Raw genomic sequence first — 22,904 nt, 5'->3', positions numbered from 1 at the left:
TGGGGCTCCAGAACTCCTCTGCCCCACCTCAGTGTCATGCAGGTTTGATGTGGGCATGCTCCATGTGGGCGTGGAGCTCTGCTCACCGTTCTCATCTGGCAGCCCTGGTTATGGCTCCCAGCCTGGGGGAGAACTTCCCTTTGCAAAGTTAGATAACAGGCCGGGTTCTCTGTCAGAGGATTGGCGCTGTGGCTCCACGTGCTACAGTTGGCAGAAAGCCAGGTCCACCCTGCCAAGCAGCGGGAAGGGAAGGCCTGGCTGCAGCAGGAGCTGGCAGGTGGCCGAGCTGGGGGTGGACGGGCCGGGCCAGGGCTGGTGCTGCCCATTGGCTGCCTCAGGCTCCCACCCCGCCTGCCTCCCTAGTCTGCAGCTCCCCCTGGCCAGCCCCTGCCTCTCCAGCTGCTTCTAAACTCCGGGAGCAAGCACCTCCTGCTGGGCCATGTCTAGCTGTGACCGGATCGGAGTGGCCCCTGCCATGGACATGCCTGAGGTCCTCAAGTCCCTGCTGGAGCACTCTCTGCCTTGGCCAGAGAAGAGGACAGGTAGGAGAACAGGAGGTCTGCATTGGCAGGCTGCCTAGGTATCAAAGGGATGGGTTCAGGCACAGGGATAGTGGCAGGACAGACTAGGGAGGGCCCCCCAGCAGGGGTCTGCCCTTGGACCTGTTCTGGACAGAAGATGGGCTGTGGTGCAGAAAAGGCTCTGGGGAGGTGTATGGGTGCCACACCAACTCTCGGGCTACCCATTAGGCATGCTGGCTTTGGAGAGCTGCCGTGGCCAGCATGCAGCCACTGACAGGTGCTGTGCTCATACGGGACAAGGATAGAACTGAGAGTGCCCTGTTGAAAGAATCCAGCTGATGTTAATTGTTTCTTAAGCTCCCTCCCTCTGCACATTGGGGACAGGCAGAGGAGTGGCAGAGATGGTTGATTTGGGCAGCAAGAGCCTGTGTGTGGAAAAGAAGCTCCACTGGAGGGCTGAACTCAAGGATGGGATGGAAGCTGTTATATAACAGGACCACAAGGCTCCTAGTCCCGCGTTCCTAGGATACCACAGGCAAACATGGGGCGAACAGAGGAGGGTGTGGAACTGGGGCAGCTCTGGCAGCCAGCACCAGGTGTCTTGCAAGTCCTACTTGGGAAACCCAAGAGCCCAGAGTGCTTAGATTTGGGGAGAATTGTTCCTCCAAATCTCTTCTGTTCCAAACATCAGAGGCTCTTTGCTGATGAGATTCTCTCATTACCTTAATCTGTTTTTTCTTTTCTATTTTTTTTTTTCAGTGCTAGTGATAGAACCCAGGGCCTCACAGATTCTCAGCACATTCTCTACCACTGAGCTACACTCCCAGACCCTCCTCATTGCCTTTAAAGGAACCTAGCTGATTTAGGACCCCAGGATGTTCCCACAGGAAAATTTTCTCAGGCCTCTTCCACCTGTTCTCTCTCACCACCCTGGTTGTCCCCATAAGACGTCTTTCTGCAGGACTCTTAGCCACTCCTAAACTTTGGAGCCAGAGGACAGCCTCTAGTCTCCTCTTACTGCTCTAGGGTCAGGCGTGGGCTTTAGTTAAGGAGGGACAACAGGCTCTGTTCCTGGGGAGACACTATCTGAGAGAGGAGGGTGGCCCCCAGAGTTCATGACAGGGTTCCCTAAGGGCACTCTCGTGGATAGTTGAACCCAGGCCTCTTAGACCACAGCCTGTGGTTTCAATGTTGGATTCAAAAGGTGGGCATTACAGAAGGAGTTTCAGCTGCTCACAAGGAGCCCAACTCCTCAGGGAAGGCCCCTGCAACCCAGTCCAATGGACAAACCCCAGCTGGAGTCCACACCCACAAACAGGCCACAGCTGACTTTTTGCCATCTCTGGGGAGGGCCAGCAGGAAAGCTTTCCAAAAGTTAAGGCAAACTGTATCCTTTTTAGTCCAAGCAGAGGGAAGGTAGCATAGTTCCTCCCTGGCCCTATCTATGTGTCCCAGAATGCCTTGCTACACTGCACGGGACAGCTCCTAGCTAGGCAAAGAAGGGTTCTCGGAGGTGACTCAGGGTGCTGCTCCTCAGATGAGGATAGAAGGCCTTTGAAGTGTGGCAGCAGCTGCCGACTGCTGGCTCTGAGCCAGTCGGTCTGCAGAGCCCTGCAACAGCTGAAGAGTCTCTACCCATCACTGTGGAGGGCAGTCAGTCCCAGCATTTAAGGAACTTATCCAAGATTTCAGGCAGAACTTTGCCAAGAGCTAAGCTCTGGCTAAGAAATAATCAGGTGTGGTCAGATAGGTCTGATGGGTGTAGGCCAGAGTCTCAGGTCACCTCCTGTGATACCTCAATGAAAGAGCACAAGGTCCCATAGGACAATTGCCTGTAGCCAACTAGGGAGATAAAATGAGGGGAAGCAGGCAGAAGAGCCAAAGGTGTCACAAAGCCCCATCCACATTACTGCCCCCACCCTAAAATCACCACTTTCCAAAGCTCTCAGACTCTCCAAACCATTTCTAAAAATAAAAATGGTTTACCTGAAAGAGTAGATGAGAACACACCCATCACAGTGAACTCAATTCTAAGTAGTTGCATGGGTACTTGAAAGGCTGAGGTCAAAGCATCTTCCTTCCCCATTTCCCACCACTCTGGCTTTGACCTCAACTGGAAGTCACAGCTGCTTCTATGTGAAAGGGGATGGTTTCTCCCGGGAGACTATTTACAAAATCCCCCTCTTCTCCTTTTCCCACCTAGTGACTGCAGCCCAATTACATTATGGGCAGAGTATATCTTCAGTGGGACAGGTTTCAGAGAAGAGCCACAGGGTGTGAGAAATTCTAGGTGTGCCTTTGCAGAACTGCTCTTCTGCAGCCTCATGGTGGTTTTCTAGTTCAAGACAACCCCTGACGCTCACGTGGGGCCGCTCTCCCCCTTGCTGCTCCTGGGCCTTCTAGTGCAGTCTGTGCAGACCTCTGCCTCTCTCTCATCCTGGATTGGCAGCCTGACCAAACCTGGGATTCCCTTGGTTTCTTAGAGGCCCTTCCTCTGGGCCACCAGTTCAAATAATTTCCCTTTGGGCAGAGAATCACATGCCTAGCAAAAAGGTGGATCCATACCCTGACTCAGTTTCCCTTTCCTGGTTTCTGGACCCTGAGCCCTAATCATACTTTTCTTTCCTCTGCTCCCTCTTTCTCCGGAGAGTCCTCTTCTGAGAGTGATTCAGTCTCAGATGCTTACTCCATCATTTGTTCCTTTCTTCTTCAGCTTCTGAAAAGACGCTGAGACCCAAGACTCTACACATACCCTTAGCTCCTTGTACCCCACCTTCTCTCAAGTCCTGGAGCCTTGGCTGTGCTCAGAGGCACCCCTGCCCATCTTCTACCTTTTCCACTTATTCAGGCCTCCCTTTTAGAGAGCTGTGAATCATGAATGCCTACTTTAAACAAGAACGTGAGCTGGGCAGACAAGGTGCCCACCCCAGGGCACTCTTAAATCATGACCACATCTGGGCAAAGCAGAAAGATCCTAGAAAGACAGCAGAGAGCTTCCAGAGACAGGACTGCTACCCATTGGTTGGGTGGACTTGCCTCCCACTCTCCATCTCCTTTCTTTAAAGTGAGGAAAAGGATACCTGTGTCACAGTCTTGCTGTCATGACTAAATGAGTTGTTCCACATGAAAGTGGTATAAATTGTGAAGTGCCACGCTGTTTTCTCTGAAAGGCAAAAAGCAGCTTGGCCTGGCACGTTCCTTCCACCTGCATCACATTTGCAATCTTACCTTCCCTCCCTTCTTCCACCTTCCTTTGAAGAGTTGAATGTTACAAGTTTGTGCACATACACAGGGCTGTCTCCTTGGAAATGCATGCTGAGGCTCCCAGGACATGGTGCCATTGGCCCTGCACCAAATGGGACAGCCCAGATGTGGATAACAGGCAGAGTAACAAGGGGACTTGCTGGGACAGAGGCAGAGTGCAAGGGAGGGGACCTTGGTATGGTCCTTTGGGCGGATGAAGTAAATGGACTAAGGGTAGACTCAGTATGGCACAGGCGGCTCTGAGCTTGGCCCTGAGTAGCAGTCCATCTGGGGACCCCTACAGCCTGGGGGAACCAGGGCAAAACTGAAAATGTGTGGAGTTTGCTTCCAGGGAGAAGGAAATGGGATGGGATCTTCTGTGTGCTAGATGTGTTGACTCATTTAATACTCACTTCAACCTTCTAAAAAGTGTATTTTCCTATTCTGAAAATTAACTGAGAGAGATTGGCCACCTTTAGGCCAGTAAGTAGACTAGCCTTTTTTTTTTTTTTCTTTTTTTTTTTTTTCTCTTTCAGTGCTAGGGATGGAACCCAGCCAGGCCTCATGCATGCTAGGCAAGCTTTCCACAACCACTAAGCTTCACACCTAGCCCAGTGGGCCCGCCTCTTTTCTTCCCTCTTACCTTAAACCCTTTCTTCTGCCTATTCCCCCTCACCAATCAAAAATGTGAGAAACTACTCTTCACCAAGCTCCAGACACTGATGGCAGTGTCAATCACTGCCGCTTCCAGGTGACTTTGCATTGGACTGGACCCAATGCTAGGTTGCTGAAAGAATGACCTGTCAGTCATGTGCCAGGAATTGTGCTACACACTTCTGTCACTGTCTGTGCAAGAGAGTGTGTTTGATTCTTCATTCTATGGATGAAGAGATAGATGTTTGGAGATGGGAAGGTCACACAGTTGTCAAGGGGGTCAAGTCCAGTTCCTCCCCCTTCCAGGTTCATGTCTGGTCTCTAAAACCATGTCTCCGGGCAGAACTTCTTGGTCAATCATTCATCATTTGCTTTTTGAGCATTTGCTTCACTTGTGGCTCAGGTGTGAATGAGATGAACACTGTACTGGCTCAATGGTGTTTGCAATCTATTGGGGAAAGACAGTCAAGAGACAGCAACTGGGGTGCAGTGTGCGGGGGTGGGGGAAAGCTCTGTGAGGAGCGACATTTAGGCTAAGGCCTGAAGGAGAAGAAAGAGCCTGCTACATAAGGAACTTTCAGTCTGGAGGAACATCATCTGCAAAGGTTCTTTCCTGGGTCAAGAAAGACTAAATTGACTAAGGAATAAAAAGGGAAGAAGAGCAAGAGGGAGAGAAGATGAGATGGGGTTGGAGAGACTCAGAAGGTGAGAGCCTACAAAGCCTTTAAGGTCCTAAAGTGAGACTGATAAGTCCCTGTGTCTAAGAGCCCACTCACCCTCACTTATTCCTGGAGAAGTGGCTGGTGGGAGGCATGCAGTATTCCCAGAACAACTCAAGATGGAATTATGGTACAAGTTAACTTTAACTGACCACTTGCTTATGCACCATGCACTGATGGCAGTGTCAATCACTGCCCTCTTCCAGGTGACTTTGCATTGGATCGGACCCAATGATAGGTTGCTGAAAGAATGACCTCAACATTGTGCCTACTGACTACTTTATTTCTTATGCTTAGGCACAGAAAGGTCAAGTATGATGCCCAAGATCACACAGGAAATAACTGAAGCAGGAATCAGACCAGGTGGTCAGGCTCTGAAGCCTGCACCCTACCACTGTACCACCAACAGCTTTGGCTGGAGAAACCAGGGCTGTCAGGTGGTGGCTGTTGAGAGGTAGCAGAGGCTGGAGGTTAGGGCATCTCTCTGGAAAGAGCACTCCTATGGCAATTCCATGTGTAATCTGAACCCTGGGAGTGCACAAAATGTAAGCCAAACAGGAAACAAGTCCTCTTGAGTGTCTGGAAGAGATGGGCAAGAATTTTAAAAGAGCCTCCACCCACCACTTCTCCCCTAGAACACAGTGAGACCTAAGGCATACGCACCTTAGAGCCCAGAGTTATGCAGCCATAGGTATGCAGGCCAGAAAGAGCTGCTGGTGAGGATGGTGCTGGAGGACTTACAGAAAGATGGCTCACATTTGTTATTCCAGGTTCCATTGTGAATCACAGTGACTGTTATTTAACATTAATAATGCTCCAAATGTATGGAACTTGACTCTGAAAGGTTTTTTTAACCCTCCTACCAGCACCAACCACAGGAAGCAAGCCAAGAAATATTTACTGTTACTATCCTGAACACTAGTGTGCTTGCCTGCTTTTGGTACTAGCAAGGACCACAGATGGCTGGGCTTTGTTAGAGCTCAGGTTGGGTTGGTTAGCAGGTTTCTGCACAATGAAGAACAGAATTCAAATCCAGTTCAAATCTGGAAAGCAAGACATTTTCTCATCCTGTTTTGGCTCTAACTTAGATTCTATAATCAAACCTTTGGTTGTCACACCCAAAATTATAACCCAACACAACCTGAAGGCAAGAGTGGGTGCCCACACACTCCATCCTATTTATTACTGTTCTAGTTAGGCATTTGACATTGTCTATCACAGATAATCCTCATAGCCGCCTTATGAGGGAGCATTTCCATCTATTTTCAAGAGGAAAATAACTGAGACATTGAAATCATCTGTCCAAGGCCACATGGCTACTCAGTGGGTGAGAGGAGTCATCCCCAGGCCAGCCTTCCAAATCACCAGTATCACCATTACCCCAGGACCTGTACTTCCTGAGAACCTATTGCTACAGAAGGTACCACTTCATTCCTTGAAAGTGCTAAGTAGGTAATGATGTTCTTTTTATGGAGTTTCTTTTCTTCATAGGGCTCACAAACACTATAGAAATTGGCTTCATTTCTCCACTAATAGAAGGCGCAAGACCATAGAGTTATTCCCACACTACTGACAAATGTAAAGACAAGCAGTGGATTCTTGTTTTGTTTGGGGGTACTGGGGATTGAATTCAGGAGCACTTGGCCCTTTGAAGTTTGTTTCAAAAGAGCTCTAGGTTAGTTTCTCCTAAAGAGTTTAGCCACATTAAGAATTCCTGCTAACAACAATTTTACAACACACAGGTTTTTCTAAACACAATACTATTTCCACAGTGGATCTATACCCATCAGTTTTAGCAAAATTTTAACTATCATTTGTTGCAAGCTTGCAACTGTACAGTTACATATTGGCCCATGGAAACACTCTAATGTAGATCCTGTCCTTACTCCATTTAGGTATTTATTCCTTATACAGAACTGAAGAAAGGTGACATAATCAACTGGAGGCATCAGATTCAGAAAGTGATCTAAGTCTAATTAGTATTTCTATAGGAACCTGAGTTTTGGAGTCGAACTCCAGTCATCTTGTCCCTACCACTACCAAGTCCTCCAAATTTCTTGCTTTCTTTCTAGGCCTGCTCAGCTACTCAACTTTTTTCCCCCTCAACTCCCAGGGAAATTCTGATTCCATCAACTTTCAGCCAGCTGTGCTGCATTCCTGCGTCTACCCTAGGAACCAAGAACTACCTTTCTGCTGTTCCCCAGCCCCTCCCACGGGAAGCCTGGATCCCTTGAAGGGACACAAGACAACAAGTCAAAGTCCCTTCCCCCTCTGGGTGTTTAAACTGGGAAAGTCTAGTATTGTTTGGGTTTGAAGCACGGTAAGACTTGTACTACAGAGGTACGAAGTTCTGAGGGCTCCCTAGGAGCAGCTTCCTGTAAGGGCTTTACATCCGTGCGTTCCTTGGTTTTACACGGTTCCTGAGGAAATCCCAGGGAGTGTTTATATTTTAAGAGGGGGTGGTTCTGCCACAAAATGTGGGATGGGATCAATACCTGTGTAAAGAATTTTTTTTTTAACTTAGGAAAAGGTAGGGGCAATCTTGGAAAGAAGAGAATTCAGAGCGGTTTGGGTCTGTGGATACTCTAGCCCAACCTCCTAATTTCATGGTTGAAGAAACAGGCTCAAGTGGAGCCACTGGACTTTCCCAAGGTCACAAGCCAGTGGGGGGAGGATGGAAGCGTCTCCCGAGCCCTGGCTCTGGACTGGGCCTCACGAACGCTCCCTCCACGCTAGTGTTTATCTGGCAGCCACGCCCGCTCCAGAAGCCAGGATCAGTGGGCAATCCGATACCAGGTTCAGCGGCTGCCAAGCCTGCTCCGGCAGACCTTACCGCTGGGACCCGGGACCCGAGACCCGCAGGCTGCCTGCCCTCGGCCAACCTCTGGGTCGCGTGGGAGGAGGAGTGCTGGCCGGGCTTTGCGTCCCTGTCCCACGACCCAGGGCAGAGTCCCCGGAACATTAAGGCCCGCCCAGCGCCTCCGCCCCTCCCCGCCGCAGCCCGCACGTGCGGCGCCTCGTGCACCAACGCCGGCCCCGCCCTCCACCCCCCATTGGCTGCTCTGTGCCTTCCCCACGCGGCCTGGCTCGGCTGCGGCTCCACGTGACCCACAGGCCTGCCTAGCGCTTCCAGCCCCGCCTGCCTCCTGTGGTGCGTCCGGGAGGTTGCGAAAGTGGGATGAGAGGGAAAAGACGATGCAGTGGCTTGGGAGAAGGGCGAAGGTTACGAAGACGGGGAGCGAAGAATGCATTGGGGAACGGGCGGCCGCCGTGGAAGGCCTACAAAACAGACTCCAGCAGGGCCCAGCCAGACACCCCGAGCAGGCTGGCGCACCTCACCTGGCCCCGCACGTGTCTCACTAGCCCTAGCCTCCCGGCCAATCCCGGCCCGCGAGGCCGCGCCCAGCCCCTCGCGGAACGCACCAATCCAAAGCTGCCGACCGGGACCGCTGGCCTGGACTCATGAATAATAAATGTAGCCCGGGCCTGTCCGCGGGCGGGGCGCGGATGAGGGAGGCGGGGGTGCGGCGGCGCGCCTGCGCAGGAGCCGCCCGTGTCGGCAGCTGCGGCGGGTCGCGCGGCTCCGGCCCATCTCGGGGGGCGGGCGGACGGGGGAGGTGAGGCGCGCGAGCAGGGCGCAGGGCACGATGTCCGACACGGGCGGCGGGAAGAAGCCGCCTGTGGAGCCGCAGGCGGGACCGGGCCCGGGGCGCGCAGCTGGGGAACGGGGCCTGCCGGGCTCCTTCCCTCTGGTCCTGAAGAAGCTGATGGAGAACCCCCCGCGCGAGGCGCGCCTCGGTGAGGGGGGGCATCCGCGCGTGCCTGGGGGCGGGGTTCCTGCAGGGGCGGGGCCTCGTGAGGGCGGGGCTGGAGAAATCAGAGGTCGGGGTGAAGTGGTCCAGCGGAGGGGGATGGGGCCCTGGGATGACGAGGGGCCTGCAAGACGAGGCCGGAGATTGGGAGAGGAAGACAGAGGGCGAACCGGAGAGACTGGGACGGGTGGGGCTTAGCGGGGAAAGGTCTGAAGAGAGGGGATGGGGGCGTGAAGTGGAGTTTGTGTAGGGGTTACAGAGGAGACAGGGGGACCGGAGCAGCCACTTACATGGCGCTCCAGGGCGCCTCCCCTGGGGCTGCCTGCATCAGAACGCTGGCCTAAAATGCCAGTTCCTGGGCCCCACCCAGTTTGCGGATCCTGGATAGGACTCTGCATTTTAGGGAGCACCCCTCCAAACCTCTGTGGTTTCATAGTCCACCAAAGTTTGAAGAGCATTGGTCTGCTAAGCAGATTGTCTGTGCATATGGCCTTGTCCCTTTCTGGGGGAGAACAAGTCTTCCTTCCAGGGGGTGAGTATTCCAGCTATTAAATCCTCCAATAGGTATCTATGGGCTGCTGCTGAGGTGCAGGTAGGGGAGTTGTGTGGGGCCAGCCACAGGGCACCTTCTAGTGGGGCAGGTTTGGGGGAGGCAGGGGTGGAATGAGAGCCAAAATGAGGCCAGTGAGATTCTTCACTTGGTTGGTTTGGGCGACAATAGGCTTTGGAACCACAAATAGCAGGACTGAGTTTCATCTTATTGCCCAGGTCCCAGGGGCCTTTGTGGAAAGCAGGTTTGGCCCTGGTTTTTGGCCTGGGAGATGAGTTTCAGGCAACAGCAGGAGTGCTACTTATAGTGGGGTTTAGGTGCTTTAAGGTCTACTTTCATTTTGAGACCTTTAGATTGTTACATTGACCCATCAGTGTAATTCAGGGATTTGGGAAGGGATGGGCCTTTTGAAAATTGTCAGACCTGAGTAATTAATTTTCTTTTTAAAAATGCCATTTCTCTTCCTTTCCTGGATGAGTTCTGAGGCTCCCATTCCTATGGCTGTCACTGTTGGGTTATAAATAGCTTTAGCACATCAGGTGAAGCCAGGCTTTCTCCTGCTTCAGGACCTCCTGTGTACAGACCTTTCTGTTTATTTTCAAGATGATGCTTTGTTCCAAATCTTGGGACTGAGACAAACTTCAAGGACAGGTGTTCACATCTGGCAGGTTCTTGTTTAAGATTACCAGATAATAACCATCTATAACAGTAATTCAGAGTGTTCACAGATCAGTTTGACATGATCTTACTTCATGTAGACTTCCATCACAGCCCTGTAGGGTATTACCCTCACTTTGCAGTTGAGAAAAGTTGAGGTACAGAAAGGTAGGGATGCTTTCTCAAGGCTTTATGGCTCTCAGTTTGTTCTTTCTACTATAATGAACACAATCACTGGTGTCAATACTGTCACCTATTTGAGTGATGAACAAATCCTCTTAAAATTAAAATCAATTTTTAAAAAGTATTGATTTAAAATACTCTCGAATATTTAGACTAGGCAAAACCTGGAACCTACTGTTGCTTGTCCTTCAGGACAGCTGCTTTTTTTTTTTTAATCAACACCCTTCTGCTTCCATTGATCCCAAGTGCCCCCACCCAACAGAAGTCATTTCTGTGTAGAATATGGTGTCAAGATCTCAAGGGAGAAGAGCAAGAAGGTCATTTGGCCCACCCAACCCAGAAGCCATGGGCATTTTACTTTCCAGTTAGTTGTAAACCAAGTCCTGGTACAGAATACAGTTTCAGGAATTCAGACTAAGTCATATTAGAAGCCATGACCAAATTATGTTTGCTAAAAACTCCATCTTCTTAACTCACTAGGTGTGTCCATTTTTATTGGACCAACAGGCTGCTTTTTGGCTGATTGTGGTCTAGGAGTCTATGCATGACTGGTTTACATTTCCAACATAATGGTATTTGATTTCTCCTTTTCACTTCTAAATCCAGAGTTCAAAGTTGTCTCTCTCAATTTTGAAAACCCATTATGAACTTGTCATGATTTTTTCTCCCACTTCACTGATTAGCCTCTCTGTCACTTTGATTTCCTTTCAGTCTTGTCACATTTTTCTCTTGTCTTTTTTTCTTAATTGCTCTCTCTTGGATATCCACATAACTTTTTCACTAAGATAATTAGGTGGAATCTGGTCCTTACTAACTGATTAGTTTTGTTTTTCATAGGAGCAGTATCATCTTCAGCTCCATGCTTCTCCTTTCTGCCAGAAAACCTGCCCTTAGTTTTTTCTGTTTATTCAGGAATAAAGGTCTCTTGAAATGGTTGCTCTGAAAAAGGTCCTGAAAAGACAGCTCCAGATTCTCTCAATTCAGTAAACCTAAAGTGAATTCTGTTTGTAAATTCAGTATTCTTCATTCAGTATACACGTCTTCCTTTGGTATTTGATTTCTCCTGTCTGTGGGGTAGACAGCCCACTGTCTGTCTATCTTTGTTGGACCCTGTCATCCAGAACTGAACCAGACATAACCTCTGCTTTCAGTGAGTTCACAGTAGTAGTGAGCACCTGCTGTTTGCCTGGACTTTATACCGATATTTTCAAATGTTTAATCTTCACCAAAGAGGCTGCTTTATCCTTATTTACAATGGAAGATACTGAGTAACATGGCCAAGGTCATATATCACATAGCTAATGAGCGGCAGCCCTGAGTTGCTAAGGAGAAGCAGATTGAAGGAGGCAGGACAGTAGAACACAAAAGTTCTTGGCCTGAGGACCTTAGCCTTTTCCACACTTAAAAAAAAAAAATCAGAAAAAGGCAAAAAATTCTATACCCTTCCTCAAAGTCTCTCTCCAGCAGGTGCTGTTCCCACAGCCTATTCTGCATTAACCCTTGGTTCACATCAGGCCTCAGAGCATGTGGCTAGCATTCCAGAAAGGCCAGGCACAGAAGGAGGTGTGATGCCATCTCTAAAGGAGACTAGCCACTGATTAAAGCACCAGGTTGTAGCTGGAACACAGGTTGGGCCCTTGAAATGCATGGGATGGAATCAGACTGGAGAAAGATGGATCTGTCCTGAGGCTCACAGCCCACCTACTGGGACCAAGTTTCCCTCTTGTGTGGTGTCTCATCACAAATTTTGTTTGCAGATAAGGAAAAGGGGAAGGAAAAGCTGGAGGAGGACGAGGCGGCGGCAGCCAGTACCATGGCTGTCTCAGCCTCCCTCATGCCACCTATCTGGGACAAGACCATCCCCTACGACGGCGAGTCTTTCCACCTGGAGTACATGGACCTGGATGAGTTCCTGCTGGAGAATGGCATCCCTGCCAGCCCTACTCAACTGGCCCAGAACCTGTTGCTTCCTGTGGCCGAGCTAGAAGGAAAAGAGTCCGCCAGCTCTTCCACAGCATCCCCGCCATCCTCCTCCACTGCCATCTTTCAACCCTCTGAAACCGTATCCAGCACAGGTTGGTGACAGGCCTTTGGGCAGGGCCACCTGTCCCATCTAAGGAGTCCACTTCCCACTTAGGACGACTATGTCCACACACCCAGTGAGCCACTCCTCTGAAAGGAGATCCTAGTAGGCTGCAGTGTGGAGGAACCCTTTGATCCCCACCTTCCAGCTGTGTTCCCCGAGGCTGGAGAAAAATAGTAGTCACACCAGCAGCAGTCAGAGGTCTTCTATTGGTTGATGTGCTGCAAATGATCAGGACAGTGAAGTCGGCCTTTCAGGTGTGAAGCTTTGCAGGAGGAAAATCCTGTTCTGTGTATCCTTGATGCTGCTGTTTTATCCCAATTACCTGCATTTTGCAACAAATTATCAGAACATTTAGGCAGTATCATTAATGCCATTGTTGTCATCATAATTATCATTGTAAGTGCTAGCATTTATTTTGCTTTATTCTGTGTTAGACAATAATACATCAAAAATCATCAAAAGAACCATATGAAATTAGTACTATTATCCCTGTTCTACAGGTGAGGAAACTAACCTGTGAAGCCCCTTGATACACAGAGAAGTGCCTTTCCCAGGTCCCATACTTGGTAGGTGGTGGAGGCAGCACTTGAGCGTAGGATATATGTCTCTATAGACAGGTACTGCTTAGGTGGCACTGGTCTAAAGAAGGCATTCCTGCCACCTGTAAAACATCTTCAGAATACGCCCTTCATCCTCTTGTTGTTCTGTTTTGCCTGTAGGGGTTTGTTTTTATGACCCTTGGACATTAACCTACCAGGGGAGACAAACTCCTGTCTCAGTGGGCTCTGCAGAGCTTTCTACAGGCTCAATTAGAGGTTATACAAGCTGATATGTCCTGATTTGTCACCCAGGGAACCTACACCCAGGAAATTCTCATGCTCTTATTTTTTTAAATTTATGTTTAGTATAGAAAATTTTTCAAATAAAATAACAAACATAAGGGGCTGGGGTTGTGGCTCAGTGATAGAGCATGTGCTTATTAGCACATGCAAAGCCTTGGATTAATCCCTAGCACCAAAAAACAAAATAGCAAGAGACTATAATAATTAATGACCTTCCAGTCTGGGGTTGTGGCTCAGCAGTAGAGCGTTCACCTTGCATGTGAGACCCTGAGTTCGATCCTCGGCACCAGATAAAAATAAATAAATGAAATAAAGGTATTGTGTTCAACTACAACTAAATAACAATAACAATAATAATGACCTTCCATATAGCCAACTCCCAACTTCAGTTGTTAATTAATAACCAGGTGTTTCCAATCAAATCCTAGCTATTTTATCATTTCATCTATAGATATTTTGATGAGTATTTAAAGTATGAGGGTTTTTTTATTTTTTATGGGGTTTTTGGTTTTTGTTTTGGTACTGGGGATTGAGCCCTGGTGTGCATAACCACTGAGCCACATCCCCAGCCCTTTTTTATGTTTTCTTTAGAGACAGAGTCTCACTCAGTTGTTTTTTATTTTTTATAACAATTTTTTTTTTTTTAAAGAGAGAGAGAGGGGGAGAATTTTTTTTAATGTTTATTTTTTAATTATCGACGGACACAACATCTTTGTTTGTACGTGGTGCTGAGGATCGAACCTGGGCGCAGGCATGCCAGGCGAGCGTGCTACTGCTTGAGCCACATCCCCAGCCCCTCACTCAGTTGTTGAGGCTGGATTTGAACTTGAAATCCTCCTGCCTCAGCCTTTAGAGGGGCTGGGTTTACAGGTGTATGCCACTGCCCCCTGCTGTAAAGATATGAGTTCTTTTTAAAAACTTTTTTTTTTTTTAATAGGTGTTTTTGTTTGTTAATGTTTGCTTTTTTACTTTTATTTTGAGACAGGGTCTCACTAAGTTGCTGAGGCTGGCTTTGAACTTGCAATCCTCCTGCTTCAGCTTCCTAAACTGCTGGGATTACAGGCATGCACCATTTTACCTGGCTTAAAATACCAATTTTATAGCTGAAATTGACAATGAATCCATTGTGTTCAGATTTTCCAAACTAGAAAACTCTGTAGATGCTCTTTAGCTGTAGAATGGATAAACTGGTATGTTCATGTAATAGAGTATTCCTCAGCACTGAAAATTAAATGATTGTCATGAGCAACGTGATGAATGATCTTCACAAAGTTGAGTGAAAGATGCCATATACAAAAGCAGACACTGTTAAAGTGTACACAGTGGTTGTATCCATTAGTATATGGGAGTTTTAGTTATCAGTCTTTGATTTTAATTTAGAAAAAAAATTTTTAACAGTGACATAGTACCTTTTTTTTAATAACTTTATTTTATTTGTTTTTTATGTGGTGCTGAGGATCATCCTCACGTGTGCGAGGCAAGTGCTCTACCACTGAGCTACAACCCCAGACCTGATTTTAATTCTGAAAACCTTATATTGACAGATCTCCAAAAATACTGTTTCAGTCAAATTAATAACAGAACTGTTACCTTTCTCTCTTCCTAAGTTCCTGCTATGGAAGCCATGTTAAGTAACTTGCTAGAATTTGGTCAATAGAGCTATTCACCGGGAAAAGGGAATTCCTCAAAATTCTTGCCCCCAACCCTTATTTTTATGCACTTTTTGGAAAGTGTCCTCTTTTGTTTACTGAAACTCTCTCCTGTCAGCATTTGCTTCCTGCTGAAAGGCATGCACACATGGTGTCACTTTGAATAGCATTTTCATTTAGTGGATACCTTGACTGTCTTGCAAGTATGGAGTTTAGCATGCCCCTCTATTCCCAAGTTACCAAGAGGTCCCTGCTTATTCACTCCTCTGTTGCTCGGAACTCTTGGTATTTCACCTACTCTAGCAGGATACAGTGAGTTGATGTGTGTAATCATGTCATGCCTCTCTTTGTTCCGAACTCTCTAGTGGCTTCCCATCTCGAGAGAAAAGTCAAAATCGGCACCATTGACACTTAGACCACAAAATGTTTTGTGGTTGTTGGGATTGGAGAAGGAACTTAGATTTTAATTTTTATATCCTTTGCACTGTTGGACATGTAGCAGCCTCCCTGGCTTCTGCTCACTAGATGCCAGTAGCACCCTTCCAGTCATGACATGGCCACATGTCCCTTGTAGGGCAAACCCACCCCCTCTTGAAAATTCTGGTTTTATTGGAATTAAACATATGTTTACCTTTAATCATATCCATGTTTCATATCTATCTTATTACTCTCATTTATTCACTCTAGCTATATCATCATCCCTGCCATTCATTTTTTTAACATACCACCCAGCACCTACCTCAGGGTCTTTGCATTTGATATACATGCTTTCTGAAATATTCTCCCAAATGTCTACATTATTCTCACATTTTTATACATGTTTTAAAATGTTATCTTGTGTAGCCAGGCATGGTAGTATATGCCAGGAATCCCAGTTAACTGGAAGGCTAAGGTAGGAGGATCTCCAGTTTGAGGCCAGCCTAGACAACTTAATGAGACACTATCTCAACATAAATTTTTTTAAAAAAGGAAAGGGAATGTAGTTCAGTGGTATATCTTTTGCCTAGCATGTGTGAGGCACTGAGTTTGATCTCCAATACTTAAAAAAATAAATTGTATAATGTCAGTCATTCCCACTAGAATAATATTCCATGAAACAGAGATTTTTTTACCAGTTGTACTGTTTTGTCATTGTAAGACAGTACTTGAACCAGGCACAGTGGTGCATGCCTGTAATCCCAGCAGCATGGGAGGCTGAGGCAGGATGATGAGTTCAAAGCCAGCCTCAGCAACTTAATGAGGCAGTAAGCAACTTAGCAAGACCCTGTCTCTAAATAAAATATAAAAAAGGGCTGGGGGGCTGGAATTGTGGCTCAGTGGTAGAGCACTTGCCTGGCACATGTGATGCTCTGGGTTTGATCCTCAGCACTGCAAATAAATAAATAAATATCCAATGACAAGTTGGTTTTTTTTTGGGGGGGAGGGGTTTTGTTTTGTTTTAAAGCAGGTGCTTGATGTGGCTCAGTGGTTAAGCACCCTGGGTTCAATCCTCAGTACCAAAAAAAAAAAAAAGACAATACCTTACAGTATTTGGCATATAGTTGGTGTTCATTAAATATCTGTTGACTGAATATATTGTGCACTCCTATCAGTAGCATTGAACAAAGAGGCCAAAGGTTTGGTTTGTTTTTAAAAATATAACACTTATCTCTAGTAATACACAACCTTTGAACTCCAAAATTGACTCTAATCCAATGTTCACTATAAAGTGGCAGCCAGATGGGGAAGGGAAGAACAAGCAATCAGAGTCTTCCAGGCCAAGATTCAGATTTTAGTTCAGTCATTAATCTGTGTGATCCCAGAGAAATCTTTGAATTTCCTGAGCCTTAGTATCCTCGTCTATCAAGTTAACAGTCATTTTTCTTTCAGAGTTGTAAGACGAGCATAGTGACAAATATGTCTCAGGGACTCAAAAGTGGAACCCATGTCCTTGTCCCATTGTAATTCACAGAGAAATTCAGCTGTTTCTCATTACTTGAGACACAGGAAATGGGTATAATGATTTAATGTTTTGCTTAACATATCTTGAGAGGAAAAAACAATTGAAAAATCCTGTGTATTTTGAGAGCCTCTGTTTCCTTTAGAGCATTCTGTTTCTAAAGGGAAGAATTCTTGGACTGTGATATAGCTCAGTGGTAGAGTGTGTAGTTAGCATGAACAAGACTCTGGTTTAATCCCCAGCACAGCAAAAAAAAAAAAAAAAAAAAAATCTTGTTTATGTTTTTGAATTGTACTACATGCACCCATCTCCCACCTGACTTAAGAGCTGGTGCTTTCATGGTCTTCTTCCTGCTAAGTAGCAGTAGTTTGTGCAGCCTTGAGATTCCAGCAGATGTCTGGGTGGGTGACACAGAGACTACTCTCTCTTGTCTAGTGAGCTACTTCCAAACCACCTGCCTCTGTGTCTTTCAGAATCTTCCCTAGAAAAAGAGAGGGAGACTCCCAGTCCCATCGACCCCAACTGTGTGGAGGTAGATGTGAACTTCAACCCTGATCCTGCTGACCTGGTCCTCTCCAGTGTGCCAGGTGGGGAGCTCTTCAACCCTCGGAAGCATAAGTTTGCCGAGGAAGACCTGAAACCCCAGCCCATGATCAAAAAGGCCAAGAAGGTGTTTGTCCCTGATGAGCAGAAGGTAACCTGGTGTCCTTTTATAAGTACAGGTGTAACAGTTGTTCAGGAATTGGGGGTAGGATGAGGGTGTAGCTCAGTGGTAGAGTGCTTGCCTATCAAGTATCAGGCCCTGGATTCCATCATCAGCACCACACAAAAAAATAAAGAATGTCGGAGGGGGGACTGGGATGGGGGACAGGACTGGGAATTGTGTTTCCTCATATGAAATTTTATCTGGAGAACATTTCCTCCTTGGGGACACATGAGTTCAGTGTATAGAACCACATCATGCAGCAATTTGGTAGAAGGAAATGTAGTCAGGTGGTGTTTGGCTCTAGTGACTCCCTGTAGTTTGTCTCTCATTTCTGTTGCCTCTGGGGGTGTCAGTGTCCTGCCTCTCGATTTAGCCCATCCATTGGGCAAAAGCTCACTCCACTGGAACTGGAGTTGAAGGAGTCTCCATTTGAAGGACAGAAGACAGCTTATATGTTGGCGTTTCCAGGCAGCTCTCAAGCTGATGGTTCCATAGGAACTGATGGGAAGAGGGAACTTCACAGTTTTTCCATCCTCTCCTCTGAAAAACTGAGAGAAAGGACTTTTCATCTGAGCTTGGAGACAGGCAGACCTGGGCATAGGCCCCACTTTACTATCTAGTACCCAGGGTGCTTCAAGTTCCTCATCTGTAAAATGGAAACAACTGTACTTACCTCTTGAAGAGGTTTCTAAGACTAATAATAATGGTGACGATACTGGTTAACATGTCACTTTTAGGCCAGGCATTGTTATAAGCACTGTGTACATACTAACTCATTTAATCCTCAAACAACTCTATGAGGCAGTTACTATTCCCCTTGTAGAGCTGAGACACTGAGAAGTTAGGGCATTTGCATGGTTTTACTGCTAATAAAATTGCAGAGCCAATATTTGAATTTAGGGGACTGGACCCAGGTTACCATCCTTTAACTACTGTAAAACACTAAGTGATGTGCCTAAACGTGCTTGATGCTAAGGCAGCACTCCAAAACGACTGGTAAATAGAGACTCCTTCCCTCCACGATGCAACTGCCTGAGGACTTTGTTTCTCATTCTGCCCCTCTGAGGACAAGGCAGTGCCCCTCAATGTTTCTTGGCACATGTAGCTCCTTTCCCAGGGTCCCAGCTTTAGTTCTGGCTACATCACTGAATTATAAGGGGAAACTGGGTGGTAGGAGGGAAAGATTGGATTCCCTAACAGGGAAGATGAAACCCACAGAGGCTACTCTCCCACAGGATGAAAAATACTGGACGAGACGCAAGAAGAACAATGTGGCAGCTAAAAGGTCACGGGATGCCAGACGCCTGAAGGAAAACCAGATCACCATTCGTGCAGCCTTCCTGGAGAAGGAGAACACAGCCCTCCGGACGGAAGTAGCAGAGCTACGCAAGGAGGTGGGCAAGTGCAAGACCATCGTGTCCAAGTATGAGACCAAGTATGGGCCCTTGTAACCCGTGCCCCGCCCAGGCTGGGCACTGCCTGCCCCTTAGACCTCTGCCTGGGGGCTCCGTGAACCCCACACATGCGTGGAGACTTAGGACTCGTCCTGGGCGCATAGTGGAGCACCTGCTCCAGGAGCGTTCACGTCTCAGCTTCATTATAACACGGCCAGCGCACGTGACAACTTCCCAGGGGGGTCAGCCTCCTCACTGACAGGGAGCACGAGAGAATCTACGAAGATGGGTGAATCGGCCTAAGTTTCTATTCTTGGATGTCCTGGCTGAATTGGAAGGGGACCTCTGGAGTACACATCTCCTTTCACAGGGCGCTCAGGCTTCCTTCGACTCTCCCTCGGTTTCCAGCCTGGGCTGCCGAGGGCTGCCTCTGCAGAATGAGTCATGATCATTGTTACCATTATGTCTTCTCAGGTAGCCTGTGGATTTCCACTTGGTGTGTGTCTGTCATGCACCTCACCCTCCCCAGAAAGTCTGTGAGACAGGCCATCCCCATCTCCCTTGGAGGTAGAAGGGCACACTTGCTCCTCTGTTAGCATACACAGGGTGCCAGGCCACAGGAATGGGTCTCCACAGTCTGGGATGGGGTTGGGGTCTGGGGCCTTCAGCAGAAGTGCACTCAGCCATTCTTAACCCTCACACCCCTTTTCTCTTGGGGCTTTAAGGTCTGAGTTCTGGATGCCAGGGAGGGCTCTGGGGCCTGGCTTCTTCTACTTGCTGTGGAGCAGCTTCCTGGAGACTGATCTTTGGGCCTTCTTTGCCAGTGCAGAGGAGACCTTTTTATCTCCTCCTCCAGGCCAGTCCTGGAGGCCACCTGACTCTCTTATTTGTCCCACTAGACTGGCCTCTGGGCCTGTTGTTTCTTTCCACTTGGTAACCATTGTCTTGGATTTTAAAAAATCACCCCCCTTACCTGGGAAGCTTTACCTTCCTGGACCCAAGGTATAGTTTCTGCATGGTGTTAAGAAAATTGGTCTCTATATTACCTTACACTGTGAGCGTGAGAGCTGGGGCCTGTTTCTTGAGAAGCTCCATTTTTTTCTTGCTCTGCTCACCAGTGTGGCCCAGGCCAGATTCCACTCTCCCTGAGGCAGAAGAGATCCTCTCACTTCTTGTATCAGGATTCCTCCTGTGCAAGCTATCAGGTGTTAGCAGGGCAGAGCACCTAGCCAGGAGTCGTCAAGGTCACAATGCAGCTCCCGTGGGATAGCAGGTTCTTGGGACATTTGCATGGACCTTGGTCCCCACAGTCTTGGTCCCAGAAGTCAGGCCACCTACACCGCCTGGCCATAGTGTGGAGCCATTCTTACAGCTATGGCCTCCTCTGCCTCACAGCTGCTCCTTTCTCTTCTGTCCGCCTGGATTTATCCTTTTGCTCTGCCCAGAAGATGAACTAAGGAAACTTGTGGAACCCTCTGCTCATTTGGGCCAGTTTGGGAACCCTCAAGATGGCTGTTTGTTTGCTCAGGGCGGGCAATCTGAGTGAAGAGGAGACAGGTGATGGGTACACTTTGTCATACTTAACACTGGCTTTATTTACAATGGTGGCACCCTGGGCCTGACCTCTAAAGACTTTTTGTAACAGATGTTAAAACAGGGGAAGCTGTCTGGCTGTGGACTGCACCCAGGGGACCCTCCAGGGATCTGCACACCCACCTCTTCCGGGGACTTGACAAAGGTCCCTGAGGCCAAGGGAGGTCTCCCCTCCCACTGGGCCCCTTACTTTCACTTTGTGGTTCTATAAAAACCATGTGCACACTTTTCACTCTCTTGTGACCACACAGGGCAGTTGCATCCAGCATGTCCGTGTCCTGCCCGGGCAGCTCACCTGCCCGCCCAGCGCTCTCCCTCTGGGCTGGCTGCTCACCCAGAGAGCAGTTCTTCATTTTGTTATTGGTGGATGAGCCTTGAGCTGAAAAGCTCTTCATTTACTTTGGCTAGAAAAATACAAGGTTTGTGTTTTTTCAGTTTTTTTTTTCTTTTTAAAGGATGGACACTTTATCTCTGGATTGTATCTATGTTTGGACCCCAGGGGGTGGGATGAGGGCTTGATGTCTCTCTTCTCCACCCCACCTGCTATCTGTGAAGTGCGCTCCTCTTCTTCCTTCGTGGCAGAGGATGACTAGTTCCTTCCTTAGAAGGAATTGGGTCATTGGACTTTTAGAAGAGCCCCTTAAAAATTAGGAGCCTGGCAGGAACAGGAAGGAGCATGTCCAGAGGTTGACATTTTGGGGAAAGAAGTACTTAGATAAGCTTGTTTCCTCTCCTGGCCTAGGAACCAAGACCCTACAGAAAGAGGGTTAGTGCCTGCCTAGTTGCTCTTGGAGATGGGAGTCTCTCTGACTCCCTCCTGGGCCCTCTTCCTCTAGGGTCAGTGGCTGAAGATTTAGGCTCCCGTGCTCAGATCTTTGACATATTCTGGAGAACACCTGGGAGGGTTTTTTTAAAAAAATTAGCATGGGGGCTAGAGAAGCTGACTTAAACTTGTCTTTCCATGGGTTCACCTTGGGCCGGGAAGTGTTGTCAACTTCCTGAGCGTCTTGTCTTCAACTTCCTGGCCACCCCATTGCAACCTCAGAACAGACAAATCATGAATGAACTAGAATGTCGCAAGAATGTACATAAAATAAATGTAAATCTAGATATAGAAAACAAGTTTAGAGAGCCGGCAGCCTTGTGGAGGACCTGGGTAATCCTGTCCTCTGTCAAAGGAAGAGCTTTGCCTGTCTGGCTCCTGCCAGTTGGGGAAGGCATTTAGTAGTGAACTTTAACTTTGGGTCTGCACACCGTGCTGTGAGGTCTGCATACTTTACTGCAGACACCTCCCCTCACCCCCAAACAGGCAACTTCTGTAGTCCTCCAGCCTGAGGCCGGATGGCCAGTGTGGGAGCCTGTGGGAAAGGCCCCTTTGTGCTGGGCAGCTCTCCACATGGCCCTGGAGTTTCACTCCCTAAGACACAAAGGGCCGAGGAGCTCCTAATTTTCATGGCAAAGCTCCATCTCAGCTCCTTTAACACCTGTTAATTAAGTGCAATAAATTTTTCTAGAAAATGGCAAAGATGACTTCCAGGTGGAGATTGCTATCTTGTGGTGCTGGGGATGCCAGAACACCACTTGGTCTTATTTTTCTAAGTGCATGTGATATGATAGAGTGTGTGGGGCTCTGCATCCTCCCCTGGGAGCTGGCATTCCAGCGGGCCCCCTTTCTCCTTTACCTTTGTTGGGGGAAGGAGGCAAGGAAAAGATCTCTTCTTCCCAGCTGGAGAGGGCAGAACAGAGAGCAGCCCATTGGCCTTATGTGCGTGTGTGCGTGTGAGTGTGTCACTGTTGGTGGGCCAGAGTGATGTGGTAGGGAGGGAAGCCGGGAATGTATCCTTTTCAAAACAAAATTAAATATTTTGAGACGAGAATTTTGCCATTTCCTTTGTCGTTCGCATTCTTTCCTTGTTTCCTCAGTGTGTAGGCCTGGAGACTGAGACTCAGGCCAGAGTTCCTAATTTTTATTAGAATCCCATTCCTGGCATAACTTGTCACCAACCAGATGCCCTTATCTAGGACACCTAATCCCTGTGTTTCTCAGTTTCCTCAAATGTCAAATGATCCTCCTGCCTGTTTACATTGAGGAAGGACACAGAACAAAAGCAATTTGAACAGATAAAACTGTACAACTCCAGTGAAGTGGGAAGCTGAGGCAGGAGGATCACCAGTTCAAAGCCAATCGCAGCAAAAGCAAGGCACTTAGCAACTCAGTGAGACCCTGTCTCTAATAAGATACAAAAAAGACCTGGGGATGTGGCTCAGTGGTGAAGCACCCAGGGTTCAATCCCTGGTACCACAAACAAACAAACAAAACAAAATCTATACAAGTAATAGAAAAATAGGACTGCTT

General features: G+C 47.8%; 1 protein-coding gene across 3 annotated transcripts; it reads left to right on the top strand.

Annotated features, from left to right (window-relative positions):
* The first annotated feature begins 289 nt into the window (after positions 1 to 289).
* Tef (TEF transcription factor, PAR bZIP family member) lies at positions 290 to 22,425 on the top strand. Of its 3 annotated transcripts, none has more exons than XM_005322210.5 (4): positions 290 to 542; positions 12,097 to 12,414; positions 17,329 to 17,549; positions 18,797 to 22,425. In XM_005322210.5, the coding sequence occupies exons 1-4, from the start codon at positions 440 to 442 to the stop codon at positions 19,010 to 19,012; spliced, it is 858 nt and encodes a 285-aa protein (XP_005322267.1). In that variant the 5' UTR covers positions 290 to 439; the 3' UTR covers positions 19,013 to 22,425. The 3 variants fall into 3 exon arrangements, with proteins under 3 accessions (XP_005322267.1, XP_005322266.1, XP_013212726.2); XM_005322209.5 differs by lacking the exon at positions 290 to 542 and adding an exon at positions 8,674 to 8,935; XM_013357272.4 differs by lacking the exon at positions 290 to 542 and adding an exon at positions 9,200 to 9,481.
* The last annotated feature ends 479 nt before the right edge of the window (positions 22,426 to 22,904 follow it).

The sequence above is a fragment of the Ictidomys tridecemlineatus genome, chromosome 6, assembly GCF_052094955.1.
Source record: "Ictidomys tridecemlineatus isolate mIctTri1 chromosome 6, mIctTri1.hap1, whole genome shotgun sequence".
NCBI classification, from domain to species: Eukaryota; Metazoa; Chordata; class Mammalia; order Rodentia; family Sciuridae; genus Ictidomys; species Ictidomys tridecemlineatus.
The sequence above is the reverse complement of the archived record's forward strand: the minus strand, read 5'-3'. Positions and strand labels throughout refer to the sequence as shown.

What these genes read in the sequence shown, in the direction of transcription:
- Tef (XM_013357272.4), top strand. Translation starts at nt 9,295, where the DNA reads ATGCCAGTTCCTGGGCCCCACCCAGTTTGCGGATCCTGGATAGGACTC. An exon ending in ACAAGTCTTCCTTCCAGGGG is followed by an intron (nt 9,482 to 12,096) that starts GTGAGTATTCCA and finishes TTTTGTTTGCAG; the next exon opens with ATAAGGAAAAGGGGAAGGAA. An exon ending in TGAAACCGTATCCAGCACAG is followed by an intron (nt 12,415 to 17,328) that starts GTTGGTGACAGG and finishes TGTGTCTTTCAG; the next exon opens with AATCTTCCCTAGAAAAAGAG.